This window comes from Tinamus guttatus, unplaced genomic scaffold, assembly GCF_059628265.1.
Source record: "Tinamus guttatus ecotype Peru unplaced genomic scaffold, ASM5962826v1 Tinamus_guttatus_pri_ptg000208l, whole genome shotgun sequence".
NCBI lineage: Eukaryota > Metazoa > Chordata > Aves > Tinamiformes > Tinamidae > Tinamus > Tinamus guttatus.
This window is the reverse complement of record NW_028288742.1, coordinates 9627959-9650266: the sequence shown is the minus strand read 5'-3', so window position 1 is coordinate 9650266 and position 22308 is coordinate 9627959. Positions and strand designations below refer to the sequence as shown.

Genomic DNA, 22308 nt, shown 5'->3' with positions numbered 1-22308 from the left:
GACCACAATACGAGTGAAGCTCTGGGATGCAGGAAGAGTTGCAAAGCAGAGACAGCCTGGAAAAAATCAGGTTATGGCACTGGCTGCAGTTCAAGAGGATCCTGACGAGGGCTGTCTGGCAAGGGCAGCAGGCAGGAGCTACCCCTGCCCAGACATTACGTGGAGAGACACGACCAGGCTGGGCCTCATGGTAGATGAAGCCTTGCTGAGCAACAGACATTCCCGCTTCCTGTGTCTGCAAAGATGCTTTGGAAACTGAAGGAGAAGTCATGGACTGAGTTGATGGTCTATTAACAGTCTGACAGAAACTGTCAACTCAGATAAACAAACATATTTTGCGATGCCAAGTATAAGACCTTCTCACTTCTGCCTTCTATAAAGTCAGACAGAGAGAGACCTAGCATGATCAATCTCCTCAAATGAAGTGCGTTATCCAGCATGGCACGCCAACATTAAAGGCAAAACCCTTCAAAATACTCCTACCACCTCCCCATCTCGAATTTAGTGAAAGCAGCTCTAGGCAGCATTGTAAAATAAGTAATATTCTGTGAATCTCCTCCTCCAGGACCTGTAGAAAAAAGGCTGGGTATAAGACAGGAGACACAGAAAAGGAGAGTCAAATGGCTCTAAGAGCCACCATCTTAAAGCAAATACATACTTTTTTTTTTTTTTAAATTCTCTTCATTTTTTTTTCCCCTTAGTGAAAAAAAGAGAGGGAAATGTTTAAAGTCTGAAAGTTACGACTAGGTTCTCATGATTTTCCTCTGCCCATATGAAAGGTTAAGTGCAGTCACCAAACTTGGAATTCCATCCGCAGTCACGAAGAACCCTCTGGCACAGCTCCCAGAGCAGTAAAAAAATTACCATTTCAGTCTCTAAGCATGGAGCCTGAGCCATTAAAGCAAAACAAGTTCTACTGACAGCTGGTTTTCTTAGCATATTCACGTCTGCGTATATATCAGAGAAAAGCCCTCCAGGACAACAGTGTTTATTAAAGGATTATTTCTGTGAAGCCAGGGAACACAGTATTAACTGAGCAACTGTGCTTCTACCGTGGTATCTTCTTTTTTTTTTTTTTTAATGTGAACCAAGATAGACCAATTTTTATTTTCTTTACCAAAAACATTAATGATGAAAAACATAAAAAAAAAAGTGTTTTAAGAACATTTCTAATCTTTATCAATGCATTCTAAGCATTAGTACAGAAATAAGCTGTTCAGTTGATTTAGAGTCTGGTGAATTTCAAGAGAATGGAAAGCAAAAACATGATCCTTTTTAAAGAAATCTTCCTTTCATACAAATATCTATAACGCTTTCACTGAGAAAGATAATTCTGAGCTAGCAAGAAGTTTTCTACCAACAGAACGAAGATTTTATGAATAAAGCACAGAAATACATGACAGAGACATAAGGGGTAAATAGCACCGCAGTTAGGTACAGAAGCAGCCTCTGAATCCCTAGCAGTGGGAAGAGGGAAGCGGTCGCGTGCATGGCAAGCAAGTGGACTCAGGTACTTCTGCTCCTTGGCTCTCCGAGCCTATCCCCAAAGCGGAACCATCAGCTGGGGAGCAACCTGGGACCGGCTGCTTTTCCCAAGGTTCAAGTTCATTTCAACTCAAATCCCTTTTGGCAATCATTAAGATCATTAAGATCACTAAGTTGCTGGTACTGTATCTGTTTGTTGATGCAATACAATAAAGAACACGAGGAATTCACACAAATAACTTTTAAACAAAAGGTATGTTGTGAATTAAAAAGTTTTAACGAAAAAAAACCCAAATTTTACAGAGTGGTGATCAATTATTGCTGAGCTTTTTTTTTAAAAAAAATCAACATAAATACCTTATTTATTTGAACTGTAAGAACTGCACTTAACACTCGCAGCCAGACTCTCCACCAGGGAAGTCAATGGAACGCCGACGCTGACGTGAGAGCCCCACAACACTTTGCTGCTGCACTTTTGCATCCTTCCTTAATATGGGACGTTTTCAAGCCACCTGATCTTAGAGTCTTTATCCCAAATTATAAAAAGCATGTATTTCCCTGATTTTGTAAATCTCTTTTGGAGTCTATGTCAAAATACATAGAGCACTCAAAGTCCTACTGGCATTAAGTTTACCATACATCTAAAAATAGACCAAATGTGCTTTACAACAATTCAAAGCAAAAACATTATATTCATATTGTAAGGGTTCAAATTCGCTGACTATATCTGTGGGTAAGCAACGTATTTTTAGAAAATGCAATGTGGGAATGTGTGTTTATATGGCAGAGCACAAAAGCCTTGAACTTCTTGAGAAAGTTAGGGATAATTCATTTACACAAACAGACCTTTTACTTCTCTCTAAAGTCGAAACATTTGTATCTGAAAAAACTTTTTCATGCGCACTTGCTCATTCTTCCTACGGTGAAAAGAGTTAATATTAACAGAATAATTGTGGAAATTTGGTATTTTTTTCCTTTTTTTTCATACACTGTGGAATGTTATATGAGGAACTGTCAATTATTACTTACTCCACCTTGAAATTTGCTGCATAGAAAATACACTGGTAATTTGCTTATATGGCTTTTGTAGATGCAATTGTTGTTAGCAGAAGGAAAGAACATTTATAGCAGAACACAATTTAAATGTAACATGCCATGGCCTCATGTCTTTAAGCTAATCCTTAGGGCTTTTTGAGGCTTTTTGTAATTTTGGCAAAAAGTATAAAGAAGAATGTATTGTTGCTTCGGTTCCCAAACACTGGAAGTTAAATATCTGGACAGTCAGACTCAGCTAAACAGAAGAGAGATTTGGGGAACAAACAAATGGCAAATATCTCTTTGTTATTAAAACTCAGGCAAACAAGCATTGACAATCTAAGCTTTCTAACACCCCATGAAGAGTAGCCAGCAGAATGAAGGAAGAATCACTAGCTCAAATTAAGCAAATCTACATACACTGAAAAGGGGAGAATTATGTGATAAAACAAGAGAGGCTGATTAAAGTAAAACTGAGGTAAGTTACTACAAACAGTTAGCAAAGGAAACGAGATCTTAACTGCTTGCTCACTCTTGCTTTTGCTCCCTTTCTCAACCGTTAGGTATTTTACAGATTACCAGTGCCTCTCATCCATGATGCACACCATACAAGGGACACACGAGGACAGAATAAGTTCGATCTATGCTTTCTGATTGCATTATCTTACTGTGGACACAGAGATTGCATGAAGAGTTATGACACTGAACTTCAGGGTTTACTGGAATGATTTTAAAATGACTATACGTGACAAAGCAATGAATGAGTTATGTCAGACATCTCACACATCACCTTGGGATGTTGCCTCCACATCACACATTTAAAGTCAGACATACGTAAGGGTAATGAAAGGAACCTACCATTCTTAGGAAAATAAAGAATGTTTTTCTACTGACACTCCACGGGTCTCAAGCTGCAAATATTTTTAAAAAACACTACTGGAAAGGGGAAAATATGCAATATATTCATTAGCATGTGGACCACCTAGTTATACCTGGATGATCTGAAGTACAGTTAGGAGTCAACATGTGACTAGAACTGAAAATACTATGGAAACTGGTGACAGCCCATTCCTATTTCCTAGCAGCCGAGCGGAAGAATAATTTTCCTCTATGCACTGTTTGCATGTGTGTGTAACCTACATTTTCTTAAATAAATCAAACCTTTATCTTCTTTTTTTTTTCTTAATTTGCATCTTTTAATTTATCCTTTTGACAAAAATATCATGATATCATGTCCTTTTACTCACACTAGGCATTACTACTGAGATACCATAAAACTGTGGAAGTCAGCAGTATTCTATCTTTTCTTCTTTACCAAGAAGTGTTTTCACCAGTTCAAAGGAAGTAATTGTGGTACTGACCAGAAAAACAAATTATCACTGAAATCAATGTTAGCTTGACTGCTGCATACTCAAAAAGTCTAATTTAGTTACTTTTTTGCAGTAATATAAAGGAACAAATATTAAGCAGCAAAGCATAACTGCCTTGCTTTTTTAAGAATATCAAATAAATTTTTACAGCTCAGCATCCATCAGATTTCCTCAGTGCATATTCCACAATTGTATTTGGGCAAGCATTTCACCCTTTCCCACATAAAAACAATAACAAAAAATTTCAATATTTCTCATTAAGACTGTTATGAATACTAGAAGCTTTCTTCCAGATATTAAACATGGAAAGCTCCATTGTTAGGTGTGGTGCAATGTGGTGCAAAATGCAGCCTTGCACTATAGCAACTTCCTACTTATCCCTATGGAAAAGTCGCTTGAAATCTTGAAGCCACTGTGATAACACACTGAAGCAACTATAAAACTAAAATACTGGAGGAGAGGAGGAGCACTGGGACATTCTTAATTCCAGAAATGGAAAAAGACAGATCTAATGAAAGCAGGCAGATTTCTCATCCTGACCCTTCCATTTTAGGAGTAAAAATTAGCTTAATAGCAAATCTGTTTGCCAAGTGTATAGTCCAAGGATATTAAAACGGTATACTGAGATCCTAGAAAAGTTAAGTTACCAAAGCAGCAAATTCCAAAAACAATTAATAAAGCCCTTTGGCTCCTGTGACAATTTTCTATTCAAAAATGTCACTTGCCTATGTGTATATTTAATATATCCTCTATAAAATAAAAAAAAAAATCCCCCACTAAAAGCACTTAAAAATTAAATTTTCCTATGGGTGCTTAGAAAGCATTCAGAATATGTCGTTACAGGAAAACACAGAGTGGTTTTCCTCGAACAGTATGCAAAAGAATATTAAACGTAGCCAATGACTTTTCTTCATTCACAAGTGATCAAGACATTATCACTTATCCAACATTTCTTAGAAAATTAAAAAAAAAGAGCCTCAGAGAAGAAATGAACACTCCAGAAAAAAAAAAAAAAATCAAACTACCACTTACTGTTCAATACGTGGGGAGAGATACAGCTTAGGAAAAACCTGAGTAGCTTCTGCATCCTCAAAACTAACTGAAAGAAGTGCAACATCTTCTCCAGGATCTTCATTCACATCCTGTACACAAAAAAAATATATAATATATATAAAGTGCCAGATAACAAACTGAATTCTCTTTAGCTTACAGGTAACTAACTATAGTCAAATACAAATTCAAGAGACACTTGAGGGAGGACATACAAAGTGTGTCCATTTGAAAATAGGTTGCAAATATATAATTCCTTGCTTTATTAGTACTTAGAAGACATTCTGAACTGTTCAATTTCCTTTAAAATATCAAAATAAAGTTGTTGCATCAGGAAGAGTATGCCATGTATCTCTTCTTCCACTGGCAGAAATACACTTTTCAGTAAAAGTACAGATATTATTACTAAAAATTTTAGATTTAACAGAACAACTAAAACACCAAAAAACATTTTTGTTATAACATCACTGAATTACAAACTCAGATTTTGTATTTGTTAGTTTTTCAAAGCAGTATATGGCCCAAACTTTGTTGTACTTGATTCCTACTTCTGTTTGGAACAGAGAAGATTTTTGCAGTAGGAAATTTCTATCTGGAAGTCATTGTTCCTGAGCTTCCTGCATATAAAATCCCTGCATTATTTTCGTAAAAGACTGCATAATCTAAGTAGTACTGCAAAAAACAATCCACGCTAAACAGCACAACAGGCAACCTCAGTGCATTCACAGTTTAGGCCTTGTTTGTATCACAACCACCAGCTATAATTTTGGGATCAGGTAGAACAAAGTGTTTCTACTTATGACCTGACATCTCTCCGACTCATAAATCATACACAGCACAAACAACCAAACTTCTGCTACACGCAACCTCATTTCAGCTCTTGACCTCTAGTTAGAAAGCGATGAGTTAGCAACACAGTGACTTTTATTTACGACAAGTAGCACGGTGCCATTTGCAGCTCACAAACACAACCCTTCAATGTATCTCTGCATATACACATAGCAACTTGCCAAGATGTTTTTATCCGTTTTGGAAAAATATGAAAGGAAATAGATAACCCAGCAGATATGTACTCAAAGCAGGATCAACACAGTGCCGTGTGCCTTGATAGGTTCTGTCACACACACAGCTGTGAGGAAGGAACGTGCAAACCACTTAAACATTGTTAGGAGATCCTGCCCAAGCCAAAAAGGAAAGCAAAAAAAAAAAGAAAAAAAGCAACTGTTGAATGTTTCAGGAAGACGATCTCGTGCCACTATAAGCTCTGGCAGGACTGAAATGGTTCATGTCTAGAGAGACTGGCTGCATATTAACTATATTGTGCAAAACACAAAAGCTTAGTGATAAACTGTAGGGAAGAACGGGTCTTAAAGAAGCCTGATTGCCTTATGTGATAAATGAGATGCAACTGACTATTTTTTTAGCCATTCTGATGGCTAAAATAAAGATGTAGGCCTAGGACATACACAGACTGGAAGTCAGATTGTGGTGTTAAACATTCAAGCACTTAAGTTGTGAGACAACACTCCATGTGAGGACAAAAACTTAATGGTTTGCCCGGTAAGGCACAATTAGCTTATTATGGATCGGATTATAGGACATGGTTGCCTGTATTTTCAAGGGAAAAAACCTCATGGCCCACAATGTTACTTTCAATATCATGCTTCCAAGCAATCACCACAAATTACAAAGCCCTTGCCAAACACACAAATGCACATCCAAGGAGCACAATCCTGACAACCTTCTCCCATTTCATGTATTTTCCAGGTTAATAAGATTTTATAAATAAGGTGCAACTTTCACTCCTGAAGCTGAGTATGGTAATAACAGTCTTTTCTCCATTAATTTGCTGATTTGTCAATCAAATAAATAAAAAAGTACTAAAACATTAAGCAGTAATGCTAATGATTAAAGAGATTTTAACAGGCATTCCTCAAGTGATGACAAATATAGATAACACATTTGCCATTTATATGTACTGTTCTTCCAAGAGCATATTTTTTAGCTTGTAAATTCTTTTCAAATAACTTTTTCTAGTGGAAAATAACAAAATAACATACATGCTATTTACAAGCTGCATGGCCTAACCAAATGTTTTTAATCTTACACTTAGTATGAATGCTTATGATGACGCACAGTTTTTGTACAGACACAGTTTGACATTGTGGTATATAACCAGTTTCTAGAATACCACCCAAGCGCTTACCGATCAAAGAGATTGCATAAATATGTGAAAACGACATGTGAAAAAGACTAGAACAACATCCAGGATCCCATACACTACTGTTACGCTGTATGCCTGCACTTGGTAATGGCTACTTTAATACAGAGGCTTTTGCTGGAAAAAAAAAAATCTGAGATATCTAAATGACATCGTTGCATGCTAAGCTGCAACAAGCTGCTGCCAGCAATACAGACAATAACACGGGACACGTAACATTTTTCACATATGAAAATAACACACAACAGCTTAACTACTGCTGCCAGCACAGCCCTGCATTACAAACAATTCATACAGCTGCTGTTCAATGCAAGTGTGAGTAAAGAAACTGGCATTCTTCTATAGCCACTAGTTTTCAAATGGCTACATAATCTCATTAAGGTTTTTTTAAAAAAAACGCAGGGCCACGAATATGAAGCCCATGAAGCATGTCAACATCGCTGCTCAGCCAGCCACAGATACACACAGATTTATGATTAAGTTCTTTTCTATTTGGCACTGTACTATATTTCCTTCAGAACGCACATTATTACTTTTATTTAAGCAAGAATCTGCTTTGTAGAACTGTATTCAATCTTAGTATGTCTGTTACAACGGCCGTTTACAAAACTAAATGGAAAACACATGACAGAGATAAACTGTGGAAAGCCTTTTAAATTAATAGACATTTTTGATGTTGTCTGTGCCAGTCCCAATTTAACTCTTTCGGTGATATCTCAGTCATCTCTAGCAGTGTGTTAATGACTAGGCAAGATGATGTACCTTTGTATTACTAAGCAATTACATTTCCCAGAAGAGAGGCTGATACCCTTCTTTTGCCCTTCAAATCCCAAGTCAAAGATTGTATCTTCCTTATCATCCTAACAGGATGGTATCTACCTGTTTCCAATTTCAGTAGATGTATTTTACCTTAAAAAAAAAAAAAGCTAGATGAAAAAAAAAAAAAACCAGAATCATCTCTATTCTTACTTTTTTCCCTAACTGCTTCAGAAGAAAAGAGTTGCATCCAGTTGCTTCTTCAGTATTACTCTCACAAAAGCAGTTTTCAAACTCAAATCACAATACATTTTTAACATTTAAGCAGTTATAATCCTTTTCAAATTTTTTATTTAACCCATAGCACTCACATTTATTAAAACAAATAATTTTAAGTTATACATGAAAAATAGCTTAGGTACAAATTAAGAATGGCTATTTTATGTGAACATTAATATCCAAGGTTGGAGTTGTCAAGTTAAAGCACCATTTTATACTCATAGAACATTTTCCACTCAAAGCTTTACAGAAGTACTGTTAATACTGAACTTCAGGGGAATGGAGAACATCCTGGGCCACAGAAATTTTGAGGTTTAAAAATTGAATGTTTGTAAAAATATTTGAAAGCATTAGTTAATCTTGTGATAATGAATACCTATTACATTTTCCATAACAGCCTCGTGATTGCTAGTAAAAGAAACCCTAGCACAGTATAAAAAAAATCAAATTAGAGTTTTCAGGATATCTTTCTCTGATCTCACTATTGCACACTTACTTTTAAAAATCTTCCAGTCAAACAAAGAAAAGACACAGAAAATAGTGTTCTGTCACAAGAATTGCAAAGTTTCTTCTCTGTTTATAGAGTATTTTTCACAGTACAGGCTGATCTTTAACTAAGACCTCCAAGCTGCTGTGGAACTGCAAAAGAATTAATGAAAATGCAAAGTGGTGACAAATGCAGAAAATGAACTAGTAGGTATATTCCAACTCATAGGTATTTTCTATTGCAGAGACCTTTTAGTCACAGCTTACAACAATAATTAGCACATTCCACAAAAAGAGTAACATTTTTTAAAGCTTTCAAACACATTATGAAAAAACTACTTTCATTCTAATTTGCCCTTTATATCCAGTCAGCGCAGATGAAAGCGTCATTAAATATGTATTTTAGAAACTCAAGAACAAAAGGCCGTGTGAAAATACAAATATAGCATGGAACAGACGAAAGCATAGCTGTAAGACATAAAGAAAATGTTTTTTTCCTCAGAAGCTCAGGAAAGATCCCAGGTATTACAAGACTCAGAGCAAAACTAAAAATCTTACTTCTAGTTGTATCAGTTGGCATTGTTTAAGCAAACATTTTTGTTAGCTCTCATTCATATTAAACTAAATTTACACTGAAAAACAAACTTCAATGTTTACTGCTGCTTCCTTTACAACATACTTCATTCTTTCATAAAGTTAGTATAGGTTGTGTGTTAGAATTATCAAAAACACTTTAAGTATACCATCTAAAAGGCATTGTTTTCTCGTATCCTACCTACTGTAATTGAAAACTGGGAATTTACTGGAACTGACAACTTATTATGAGTCAGATGGTTGATAGCCAGTCCAACCAAAACATCTGCTCTGCTCAGTCACAACTGCTATAACCCATTTCCTCTTGCGTCTGGAGTCTAACCAAGTTGCACATTAGAGTTTCTTTTCCTTAAAGATGCAGATCTGGAAAATCAGTTATTACCTTTTGTTAGTTAACAAAAAAAAAAAAAAAGGAACCTTTGATTAGTATAGGCTTTCAAAAACAGGCATTTCCATATGTGGCACTTAGTTTGCTTCTCTGCACTGAACAGCAGCATGTGAACTTTTAAGAGATTGCATGCTGTATTTGTAGTCATTTACCTAGCGGCCCTTTCCTCATGTGAGAGGGCAATTCTCGCAGTTAGGACCTACTTTCAACTGAGAAAAGTGAAAGATTTAAGAGGTAGGGGGCTTAAAAGTGGGGGGAAAATGTGGAATGGGGTGGTATGTATGTAGCCTAGGGGCTAAGAGTCTGGTTTAGTGGAATTAAATGTGAATTAAGAAGGGGAGGAAAAGTAATTTAGTTTGGTTGGAAGAGCAGGAAAGGATGTGCAAGAAGAAGGAATCGGTATCACTTGGGATGGTCAAGCGGTTTCTGACCTGGGGACATAGTGAGAAAGGAAGCAAGGGGACAAGGCTTCTGGTAGGACTGCTAATTCGTGCTGTAAGCACAAACAGCAATTAATTTGGGGGGAATGGTGAGGTAAGGAAAAAGGCAAAAAACTGGTCAACATACTAAATGTTTCTTTGGGTACAAAGAGGTCACAAAGAGAGTTAATATTGTACTTAGCTGGACAGAAATCTCCTGGAACAGATTAGCTACCAAAAAACCCCACAACTCCATGCTGAGGGCAAGTCTCCTTCAGGAGGCTACTAATCCCAGCTTCAGGAGGCTCCTAACCCCAATTTATCACTTCAGTCTTTTTGTAGAGGTTTTTGACCTCTCAGTTCTGGCAACTGATGAATGTTTTCCTGATATGATTCCAGTTGATTGAATGGAAGCCTTCAGCAGACGAGGAAGAGATGAGATTGCTTAACACAGTATAAAGAAAGGCTAAACGCCATTTCCCACTTGAGTGACGTAAGAGAAGTGGAGAAGAAGGTGGAACAAAAAGGCAGAATAGAGTTAAGGGCACAGAGGAGTGTGAAAGCATTGATTCCAACATTGTGTGTGTGTGTGTGTGTGTATATACGTATATATATACACACAGGGGGGAGTATATATGTATGTCTGTATGTGTTCATATATATACAATGTTTCTTAAAGAAAAAAAAAATCTATATATACTAGGGGAAAATAGACTAAGGAATGTGAAGTGGCAAAAGAGCCTGAGAAATAGGCTTCACTCCAGGGAGAATATGCAATTATTCCAGGAAATTCTTTCTTCTGTCTTCCAGGAAATCCACCAGGTCTGATCAAGGAGTGCAGATTCTTTAAATAGATCCTTTTATAAAAACAAAGGCAGTTACCTTGCATGCACTGCCCAAAGGATTGATATCTTCCAAGAGCAGTCCTTCTCCCAAGGTAATATACTAAAACATCTGCCTAAGTCTGGGCAAAGACACACCAAGGAATATGTTTAAGCCCAGAGTAATTCCTTTTGTAAAATTTCTATGAAAATGGCAGTTTGGGAACAATTTTGCAGAAGATAAATAGCTTACCTAGGGGACAATATACTGGATTTTATTCACTGAAACTACCGAGGAGTAAATAAGAGCTCCAAGGATACCAGTTGGCATCAATAACTGAACATGAAAATAAACACATTTTTCTTTAAGTGTGAGCAACACTCCCATTATTTTTGCTGTTTAAGTATTCATATAAATCTACTATGCTACTCAAGACAATAAGTTGAGGTGCGTGGTGCCTACATGACTTTCTTTTTTATGTTCATGGCAACTATTTACTATTTTCACGATAAGAGTCAGATAAAGCACTCTGATAGAAACGGCAAGAAAAAAAAAAGACAAAAAACGAAAGAGATATTCTTCTCCATGAAAATACATACTAGAGTTCACAACTTTCAAAATTAATACTTTGCAAGTGGATAAAAGTTAACTTATTTGGCAGCTTCATAAGTTGCACAACTTTACTGCTTGCTTAGGTCAGAAAAACACAATCTCATTATGAAACAGATTCCTTTAAAGGTCAAAACTATGATTTGTAAATTCTAGGACTCAAATTTGGAATAAATAACTTGTGTGGCATGCTTGTTTTTTCTAAAACTGATATTAGGGTAATGTGTAAATATAATTGATTTCAACTGAGCTACGTTTTTTCCCTACATTAGTTTTTTATACACAAGAGGTACAAAGTACAACTGCAACAGAGGATTGTTCCATCATACTTTAAGTCACAGAACAACTGCATTTATTCATTTAATTAATTATACTGTAGTAGGGACATTTTATGTTTTAGAGTCGCATGTAAGGCTCCTGTTATCTTAAATTTCAATTCACTCAATGTAACATATGTACAAGTATATCAGAGAAAGCACTCTACCTGCCCTAATATCGGGCATCATCTTCAGATTAACATTTACATAGTTTTATACATATAGAATTCCTCTATAATGAATTACACGTAGTAAAAAATCTTCTTCTCCTTACAGGACATTCATGAGAAAGTGCTGCTGTTTCCTAGGATGTCAAGTTAACCAGCTCTAAAGAGGGGGGCTTAACTTCCTCCTCCCATGCACCCTTCTCTCTATAGGTATATAACCATAAGTGATATTAAAACACTACAGTTTTCCTAACACATAAGTTTATCATGATAGATCCCCTATTATTCTGAGGAGCTCTATAATCAGGAAAGAGGTCCCAACACCATCATATCTTTCCTAAGGTGTCAGGCAAGGCAGTTGCCTGTCCCAGGCATCGACAGCTAGTAATTGGCTGCATAAAATGGTCAGAGACTCCGAACTCAGTTCTTAGAGAAGCCACTCTGGGTCTAGGGTGTCTGCGCCTTTAAAGCAGAGTGGTATCTGTGGACTCAGCCCAAACTCTGCTGCCATGTCTTGGCAAAAAACATCTCTCTTTAAAGCAAGAGCACCATTAAGACAGCACACAAAAATCAAGACTTTGTTCCTTCTACCAAAACACATTAGAGCAGCTAATTTACTGACATCGGTGCCACTTCTGGCAGAATAAAGGACACAATGTGAGCAAAAGTATGAGGATTTGTCTGAAAGTACAACATTGAAAATGTAAATGTTTCCTTATAAGAACACATCTTGGATAAATGACACTTCGTAACTTGGTTGTAAACAATGACTGATTTCTTGACAAAAAAGGATACATAAAGCTTAATCACACTTTAAGTGCTTTAAAAAGCAAAAATTGATTAGAAAGTTATAGGAAGTGATGGATAAAAATGTAGTAGAATCTTTACTTAAACCAACATCATTATCATCATCAATCAGGACTCCTTTGGAGAGGGTAGGCAGAGAAAGAGGAAGCAGCATTATTTTGTTCAGTCAGGCTTTAAGTGTATTAGTGAAAACTAAAATTGTTTGAATTCAGTCATAGGTGTATATATATATAAGCACATGTGTATTTATATTGTAGATAGTACCTCATTGTATGGAGGACCAATTTTCATCATTGTTTTGTGTTATCTGTTTAGAATTTTAATCAGGAATTATCAATAATGAAGATTCAGAATTTAGGGATATAATTAATTCTATTGTTGTCAGCATTCAGGTGCTCTTGCTACTTACCAAGGAATTCCCTTGCTAGCCATCAAAGATGCCCTTTCTTTCTGCAAGATCCCTTGCTTGTATCAAAGATGATATTTACTTCAAAACCGTATCGGCACTGCTACTTACTTTCAGCACTTTGAATATTTCAAATTGTATTAGGAAATGCAGATCATTTCAATTTTAGAGGACTCTCATGCTCACATATTATGGAATACTTAAAAAATAACATAAAAAGAAAGTGCATTTACAATATTTGTAAATGTAAAAATGTAGTTCCAATGCACTATGAAACAAGCAAAAAGAAATTAAAAGGAAACACTGAAAACAACATATTTAAGTGACCTGTGTCAGGTCATCTCCACACGATTTCCTTATAAGTGTCCCGAAGCTATCAAGCTACTTCCTCAACAGCCAGTTATGATTCTTTCTTTTTTTTTTTTTTTAGTGTGTTCTTAAGTTTCCTTTTACAGAAAAAGATTAAGATTTGGGGATGTGCAACTCAGCAATCAAATCCCTCATTGGCATTTCACTTAAATTTGAATCCTTGAAGCCCACTACTATAGATGGCTGGCCCATAATTTATTCAGAAGGCAATACTTACACTCTTGCCCCAAATTAACAAATTAACTTCTCAGCTCTTCGGAAATTCTAATGCCCTTGCAGAGGCCAAGCAGCAGTCATCTCATGCCATAATGGACTCACTTATAAATGACTAAGTACTTAACTTGACTACCAACAGGTCATTAATCCAGTTTGAAATAAAGTAACTTTCATGCCACACCAAAAATCCAAACCTCCAAGTATAGCCTTTCTATGCATAGATATTTAAAGCATACATAAGTAAACTGACAAGAATATAAATAATGAATTAGTTTACAAAGCTTAAAACTGAGAGCAGATTCAGGAATATATACTTTGAGGGAAGATTGTAATGAATTTGTGGAAGTAATGATCTTAAGTACACATGAAGTGGCTTGCCCATACAATTAATAAATCTTGCAAGAAATATAAGAGTAAAAGCTAAAATGTAGTATAAGATAAACATACATGATAGTTATTTCTGTAACTATGCTTTGATTGAAGGTCAAGATATATTTCTTTTAAATCAATCCCACTTTTCAATAAAATCTTTTTCCCCTCTTCACATACTCTTCTTACAGGTTCTTGGTTCAGTGAATATCACTTTGCAGAATCAGATATTTTATAGATTACATGGGTCACAACAAGAACTCCAGTGCAATGCTGTTTTCTGAGCTACATATCTTCAGTGAACCAGGAATTGCCAAGAAAATTTCACAGATGAAAAAGTGAATAATCAAAATGTAAGATGAAAGCAAGGAAAGTTGCACTTGTTTAGTGTTCTTTCTCCACTGCAGCTTAGTATTGCCGACTTGCTTTAAAAACATGAAACATTTTCTTTTACAGGAAGGTGCAAATATTAACAGTATTAACCATTAAGAGTTTTGTCAATTGTAGTTTACTGAGAATAATAAATAAGTTTCTTATTAAAGTCCACAGCAGTTTTGATTATCAATACTTCACTATTAATAATTTTAACTATACTATTCATAGATCTTTTCAAGAGAATCTTATTCTTTGGTCTCAATATTTATGTCTATGGGTTCTAAAAAAAAAGAAATGTTGCTCCCCTCCCCCTTTCCACTTTGTACAAAAAATGTGCAAATTGGAGCACTCTGTCCCCTTGAGCCCTATGTGCAAACTTTTATCACTACAGCAAACAGACCCTGGTACAGTGATGTGCACAAATGTCCACATGCACAGATGACACTAACAATATTTTAAAAACCGGTTTCTCTTTTTAAAAAAAATTTGATTCTTCTAGCAAGAGATAAAATGTAGCATTCTTCTCACGTGTGAGGTGACAAGCAAGATGCTGGAATAGCAGACATAAGTTCCCATAGTCAAGAATGATTAAAATGTTGCTCTTTCAAAGTTTGCACCTGTGCTAGTATGTAAATCAGATGCAAAATATCATAAAAAGTTCTCAGAGTTATTCTGTTTTACAAAGATCAGAAAGGTCACGGTCTATGTTCACAGGTTTTATACATTCATACCCTTGCAGACAGATGGTAAAGGATCAGACACACACACAGAGTGAGCCTTAACATTCAGTGGGAGAAGGATGCCAGTCGACTGGCAAACATATGATGGTGCACTGTAGTTCTGCCTTAAATATCCCCCGCAGCTGAAATGATCCGACGTTTTTAAAAGGAAGTTATATCCAGAAGAAACGGGGAAACAGAGGGTTTAGGGTAAGAAGCGGGAAATACTTCAGTTCAGAACCAGTAAGTATAAAAAGAAGGCTCTGAAAACATACGGTACATACTGATTTTTCTCCTTGGATGCAGAATAAACAACCATAAAGAAAACTGTTTGAGCTGATTGGTGTGGACAGATTATTTGTTTATATAATCTAACTGGAAATTCATCCTTAGGTTATAACATTCCCTTTTCCTCTGAAAGGACGAGAATCATAGCTTAGGGTCTTAAATCAATCTACAAGTGGAAAAGCACACCTGTTTTCAAAGGGTAGAGTTTGAACAGAACAATCATACCATAGGCAGCAATACATAACTTCAGCCAAGCACTCTCATGGCAGCGCCTATACCATTGTATTCACACCCCAACTCAGGTATTTGGAGCCACTTGTAACATCATTCTGATCGCTGCTTGACTCATGGAACAGTCCTCCATAGTCTTGTGTAAATTTCTTGATGAGAAAGGATAATTTGCAAGCAAGCAGTCTGATAATTAGAAAAGTGGAGAAGAACAAGATAGAAGAAAACACTATAGCCCTGAAGAAATCCTACTTCTTTCAATGTATTAACCTGGATCCATTTGTGTTTTCCATAGACTGGTGATCTTCCTAGTGATCAAAGATGAGGATGGAGTAATGTGTTCAAGGAACAATGATGTTGGGATGGAAGGAAGTCATGACTTTCAAGGGGCTGTGTTACCTTAACTGAAAGAACTGGAAAGAACAGGGTGTTGTGCAACTGATTGTTTAGTAGCGCTTCTAGAGGCTTTTCTGCCCCACTTTATGACCACAATCACTATCACCTAGAAGGAGAGGCTCTGATCATCTTGGAAATCATGAACAGCAAGCTCGGGGCTCATGACAGTGGTGGTACTTAACTTAAGCGGTACTTAAATTAGCTTAAAACAGAGTTTGCTCCCATCTCTCTGTTGCTCTTCAACTTCCATTTGAGTGGACAGGATGACCCTCCTGGAAAGCAAATAAGATTTCTGGAAGATATATGATAAGACAGTAACTCTTCTCCTTAAGGATGCTGCTCAAGTTAATGGTGAGTAGCATGATAAACATCTATCACTGTTTACCTTGCTGCAGTCAGTGCCTAAAACATACAGCGCCCACTTCAGAAGCAGTTTCAATGACTTGAACTGGTGGTTGTTAGAATCATATATTTCCAGACAAAAGATTAACTCCTTCATTACGATGGTGACTTGATTATTGACTTAACATCTATTCAATAGCTTTCTTTACTTCTTTGAAGAAGTGAATTTAAGAACTTAAGGACTAAATTCTTTGCAGAAATATCCAGAAATCATGAAAGCTGGGTATCTAAGAGCAATTTGCTGGATGATTTCATTGTTTTTCATTCTGTTGTTTTAAACAGTGTTTCAAATGAACTTAGTCCTTAGTTTGTAAGGTATAAGGACGTATACAGTGGGACCCACAATAATACTTTATCAAAAAAAAAAAAAGGGAAAAAGAAAATATTATGAAAAAAAGGGCTATTTAAAATGAAGATTTGGACACCACTAAAATCAAACTGTGCAAAAAAACCATAATGGCTGCCACAAAAGAATGAGAAGCCATTCCTATTGACATATCACATTAAAAACAGATTAAAAACTGTGTTTACCAAGTAACAATATTTAAACTCTTATGTACACCAGCACAATGCAAGTTAAAACCAAACCTTTTCCAAGAAGCTACATACAGACAGCCCTGTGTTTACCCATGACAAAACTGCTGTGAAAAGTTTTTTTTATCATTTAGATATACCCATAGCATATGCAGGTATGCGTACACATGCACATGTATTCATGTATTCAAGTTCTCTAAAAACTTAAGTTTTAGTTACTGGATAAGCAACAGAAGTAATCAAATTAACATAAATCTCCTTGTTTTGTTGGTTCATTCAGGATCCACACCACAGTCTTCCTAGGACAGATGATGAGATTTCAGCCCTGTTAAACATGCCGTAAACAAGAACTTCCATTAGCTTTGAAACTCATACTTTTTTCCCCCCTGTCTACATAGCATACTCTATTGGTTCACACTAGAGGCCACTTCTCCCTCTACTTGGCACAAAAGCAACATCCAGAAAAGTCTACCTAGGTCAAAGCTTCAGTACTCTTGATAGGTTCCTAAACTCTAGGGTAATATTAAATAGAAATTGTTAAATATCTTTGGAAATAATCGCTGCATCACGCCGCACTTTGTAGCCCCTATGCTTTCTGTGAGCCAGTAAATATCAAAACTATTAGACTCTTTCAGTTTTCAAACAACTCCACTTTTGAATCTGTTTTCACTAATGACAGTAGTTGTACTGTGGAATTTTTAACTTTCCTTCTCCTCTCTGAAAAAATATGCACTTTCCTTTTACGCTCTTTTACATTCATTCATCATTACTCTAAACTAACTAAACGAATTACTTAACAGCTTATTTCCATAGCATATCTGATCTGTCTTTTATCATATCAAAAGTTTCAGCTGTTTGAGCCCCTTCAGCCTGAAACACAAGCTGATCTCTTAAATGCATTCGTATTGGTTTTCATTCAGACCAGCAGCACTGCTTTGCACTAGTTTAAGGCTATCCTATGTCTAAATAGATGCTGTTAAGGCAGTGGTTTCTTGTTTGTTTTTAATAAATGTAAGCAGACATGCCTTTCCACTGGGACAAGTCAGAATCTACACATTTGTATCTGTATCTATTTTCTGTTTAATCAAGGATACTGTATTCCCACATTAATATTCTCTGCAGCTATTTTCATATCTATGAACTTGACTTCCAAGATGCTTTACATGAAAACTTTAATCTTCTCAAGACTACTATAATTATTAGTTGCGCTATAATAACTGGTTTTGTGTCAACCATGTTTGATGCTCTATTGTAAGAAAAGGAGCAGTCTATTTTCTAAGCCTTTACTATCTAAGAGGCAGAAGTAAAAGGATATCTGGAAAGTCCAGACACAAAACTAAACATTCTAATTTTTCTTCTTGTGTTTTTTTTCATACTGAATGGAGCCACATACATGATCTATTGCCACACACAAAAATTAAAGAATAAGTTGATAAATAACTAGCAGATTATACATACATACAGAAAACTCATCTCAAAGAATCACAGTACATAAAAAAGGTTCAGTATAGATAATGTCTATGCAATGACAGTTGGTTTAGGATGAATAGAGAAGTCTGTGGAGCATAACAAAGCTCTGTCAAAGCTTGCACCTTCTGTGGAAGGCTGGACACTGGGATAGTGTCAGGCAAAGAGAAGACCAGATTAAGAAGTTTTTGAGAAAGGCCCCAAGAACATAGCAGGCCCTTGGACGATGACGCCGTTAGGGCAAGCTTTAAATGAGTCAGCGGATTAAATGCAAATGTGGAGATTCTATGTTCTAAGATAGCTCCATAAGTCACAAACTGCCTTGGATATTCTTCAGCATTGCTTAATGCCATTGTGATAATATACATAAGGTAATATACATCTAAGGGTGTTTCCTTATTCCTTTTTTCTTTTTTTTTTTTCCCGCTTCATCTGTTCCTTTATCCCCTAAATCACCTAAGTATTAAAAATCCACCTTTCTCTAATGTTCTTCATGATACACATCTGCTACAGGAGAATTTCTGATTTTCCCTTTTCCTTGACTGTGTCACCATGCCACTGCCTGGCAGTGGCAGTTAGCCAAGCAAAGTATATATAAGAATTCATTTTTGTTTGCAGCTATTTCAGTGGAAGTGCTATTTTAAGTATCTCTTCCCATAACTTATTTTTCTAAGACTGTATTTTTTTCAGATTTGGTTGGCCAATTTATTAAAAATTATTTGGGAAGAGATCATAACAGACACACTTGGACAGTCTATTCACTTGTACTTTAAATTCTTAGGACATCAATGCAAAAACTAAAACTAAATGAACAATATGATTTCTCTGAAATTCTGAAATATAGTAAGGAAAATCTTGACATAAAAATTTATATTGTGGAAATGTGTTCAGTGGATCTGTCATTATCATTCCATCCCTTCCAGATGCTGTTCTTTTTAATAGAAAAGTCACTCTTGAGAAGGAAAGATGAAAGTCTACATGTCATTGTGCATGCAGACAGATGACTCTGAAGGGCATTCACAGCAACTCCACAATAAGTTTCTTTCTGTAAGTTTAGAAAGCAGAGATTCAAGAAGTGAAATGACTGTCATTTGCACAGCTCTGCAGAAAAAAAACATCATCCTTTCAGCTTCTGAAATACAGTGGCAACAGTTTAAGACAAAACATTTTCTTAAGATTCAAATAGCAATATTCAAATGGAATAGGAAGATTCAAAACAAACAGAGGCAAGACTGAAATGTAAAATCTCCAAGTCTGCAAACACTACAGCTGTAATTGGGGGAAAGAATTTATGTTGTTGTTTTACTTTGATTTTAATAAACTTTGGAAAAAAAAAAGCCTTTAAAGGAAGCAAAACCAAGAAAAAAATATAAAAAATAACCATAGACATTTCTGATTTTTAACTTTGGTTATAAGGTAGTCTTTGAACAAGCTGATTATTGTTTGTGGAGGACAACCAAGACAATACTATTGAACACTACCTTTTATGCATTGTGTTACTTATGTTTGTAACCAAACAGTTGCTTAGAAAAGTCGCTGCCAGACTGCAGCAAATGTCTGCACTTGAATTAATTTCTTATTTGTTTTGGTTCAAATAAAACAGTCTAGTGCAAAGGTCCTTAACCTGAACAATAAAACCTTTTAATTCTGGAAAACACTTCAGGTCCACTGTGGTTCCATGAAGACTCAAACAAAAGTTTGTTTCTAGGTGTAGTCCATGAATTTCACAGGAAAACAAAATGATCACATGCTTCTTCTGTACTTTCATTCACTCATTCAAAAAAAGAAAAAATATGGAAAATGTATAATGGCAGGAGAGCTACCACAACTCACTTTTGTGACAAGGGAGATACATAGCACAGACACACAGCATAAGGAGACACACAGCAGAGGCTGCTGAGAAAGGCTCCTACAAGTATTCTTTGGCATATTCTGTGAGGCTCCCAAGGAACTTCAGGTAAATGACCATTTATTCCCAGAGAAATATGTACATTCCTGGTGACTGAAACACTTCTCTTTAATCTTACATAATAAAATTACAATTGCTGCAACGTCCAAAGGCCAAAATGAGAAATCCTTATTAGCGGATTTTTTCTGGGGGGGAACCTAAGGAATGGAAGCAAAAACCTGATTTTTAAACGGGTGCTGTCACCAATTTAGTTGCTTTATCTGGAAAAACCTTAAACAAAGTTGTAACTACCTAGTGTCTATCTACTAGAGTAGACTTTGACTAATCTTTTTATAATCCTTAGGCAGTTTGTAAATAAATCTTTGCACTAAATTCCTATGTAAAGAAATCCAATTTAACTAAAGAAACATAGAATGTTACAGTTTTCATCTGAAGGATTAAGATGTGGCATCATCCTGATGAAAAGAAAGTTTAATAGGTATTTGCTGACCTTGGCACCATCCTTTGCTGTGAATGTTACTATAAAAGCAGTGGGCAAGCATAAAACACTTTCATTTCACTGAAGTTACCAACAAGGACACTATATATTTTGAAGCACTGATTATTTTTCTGACAAACAACATGAACATTCACTTAGAATACTTTAACCAGAAGATAAAAAAGATGTTAAATCTTTTGTTTCATATTGTTTCATATTGTAGTACCTGGAAACCTAATCATTATGTGATCTGAAGCTACCCAGCCATGACACTGAGAAACTTAAGTTATCCTCATTAGTTAACTAAGAAAAAGCATTGAGGAAAGGAAGAAAGAAATTTCTGGCAGCACTATCAAGAATAAGGTTGTCAGGAGTAAGACTTTTCTGATTTAGGACCTACAGCACTGTTTTGTGTTGAAAAAACTGCATTTGATTTTAGTTCTGAGTCTGCAATAGGAAAACAAAAATGGTTTCATATAACACTGAGTACAGAAATTCGAAGGACACTGCAAAGATTGCACAAGTGAACCAAGTAGCAAGAACTCTCCTCTCCATCACCACTTCTGAAAGCCTAGATGTCTTATTTTTTTCGTTTGCCATTCAAACAGATAAATTAAACATAACACATTTCACACAGAAAGGTCTTGCTCCTTTTGACATAGCAAGGACATGGTAGCTTCCAGTCTCAGGCAAAGCATGAAAGATGCAAAGACGGACTAGATGATCTCTAAAGGTCCCCTCCAACCTTAACGATTCTATGATTCTATGAAAGTCACTGACTGCAGAGGAGCAAGTAGTATTGCGGCACTCATCCATCAGACCTCTGGTGCTAAGGTTCCAGTGCTGAAGACAGCTAGTGTTGCAGGGCGAGTTGGCTGGGGCAGAAGGAATCATGATATGTTTTGCAATCTTGATGGAGCCAACTCTGGAGCTATCAGAAATCTAGATGTTGGTGACTGGCAACTCAGCACAGACCATACTAGTGTGTTTGTGCATTGGGTAGCTGGCATCATAATAAAATTACTTAAATTAAGTTTCTTTGGAGAAGTTTGGGATAACTGAGACAGTAGCTAATGACAGAAAGAATTGTAGTCACGTAAGAGGCACAAAAGCACTTACAGTGTAAATGTCATGCAACATGTTTATAAACTTAAATTCACACATACCTATATTCTTAATTGCTGGAAGCAGCTTAAGCTATATATAAAATAAGATTAGAACAGTATGTTAAAAATATTCAACAACTAAAACAAATCTTCCTAAGTAAAACCAAAATTTTAGGCCTTTTCCATTTGGCTGAAATTTTTAAAATCCCTCATTTCCTCTCTCCTTTCAACATTAGTGTAT

The 22308-nt window shown here is 36.0% G+C and overlaps 1 protein-coding gene across 1 annotated transcript in view; it reads right to left on the bottom strand.

Annotated features, from left to right (window-relative positions):
* The window catches only part of BABAM2 (BRISC and BRCA1 A complex member 2), a 161411-nt gene that overhangs the window by 72173 nt on the left and 66930 nt on the right, over nucleotides 1–22308 (bottom strand). The window contains exon 7 of the mRNA XM_088524258.1: nucleotides 4923–5032. Coding sequence (XP_088380384.1) covers nucleotides 4923–5032 — 110 coding nt within the window. The remainder of the gene's footprint in view (nucleotides 1–4922; nucleotides 5033–22308) is intronic.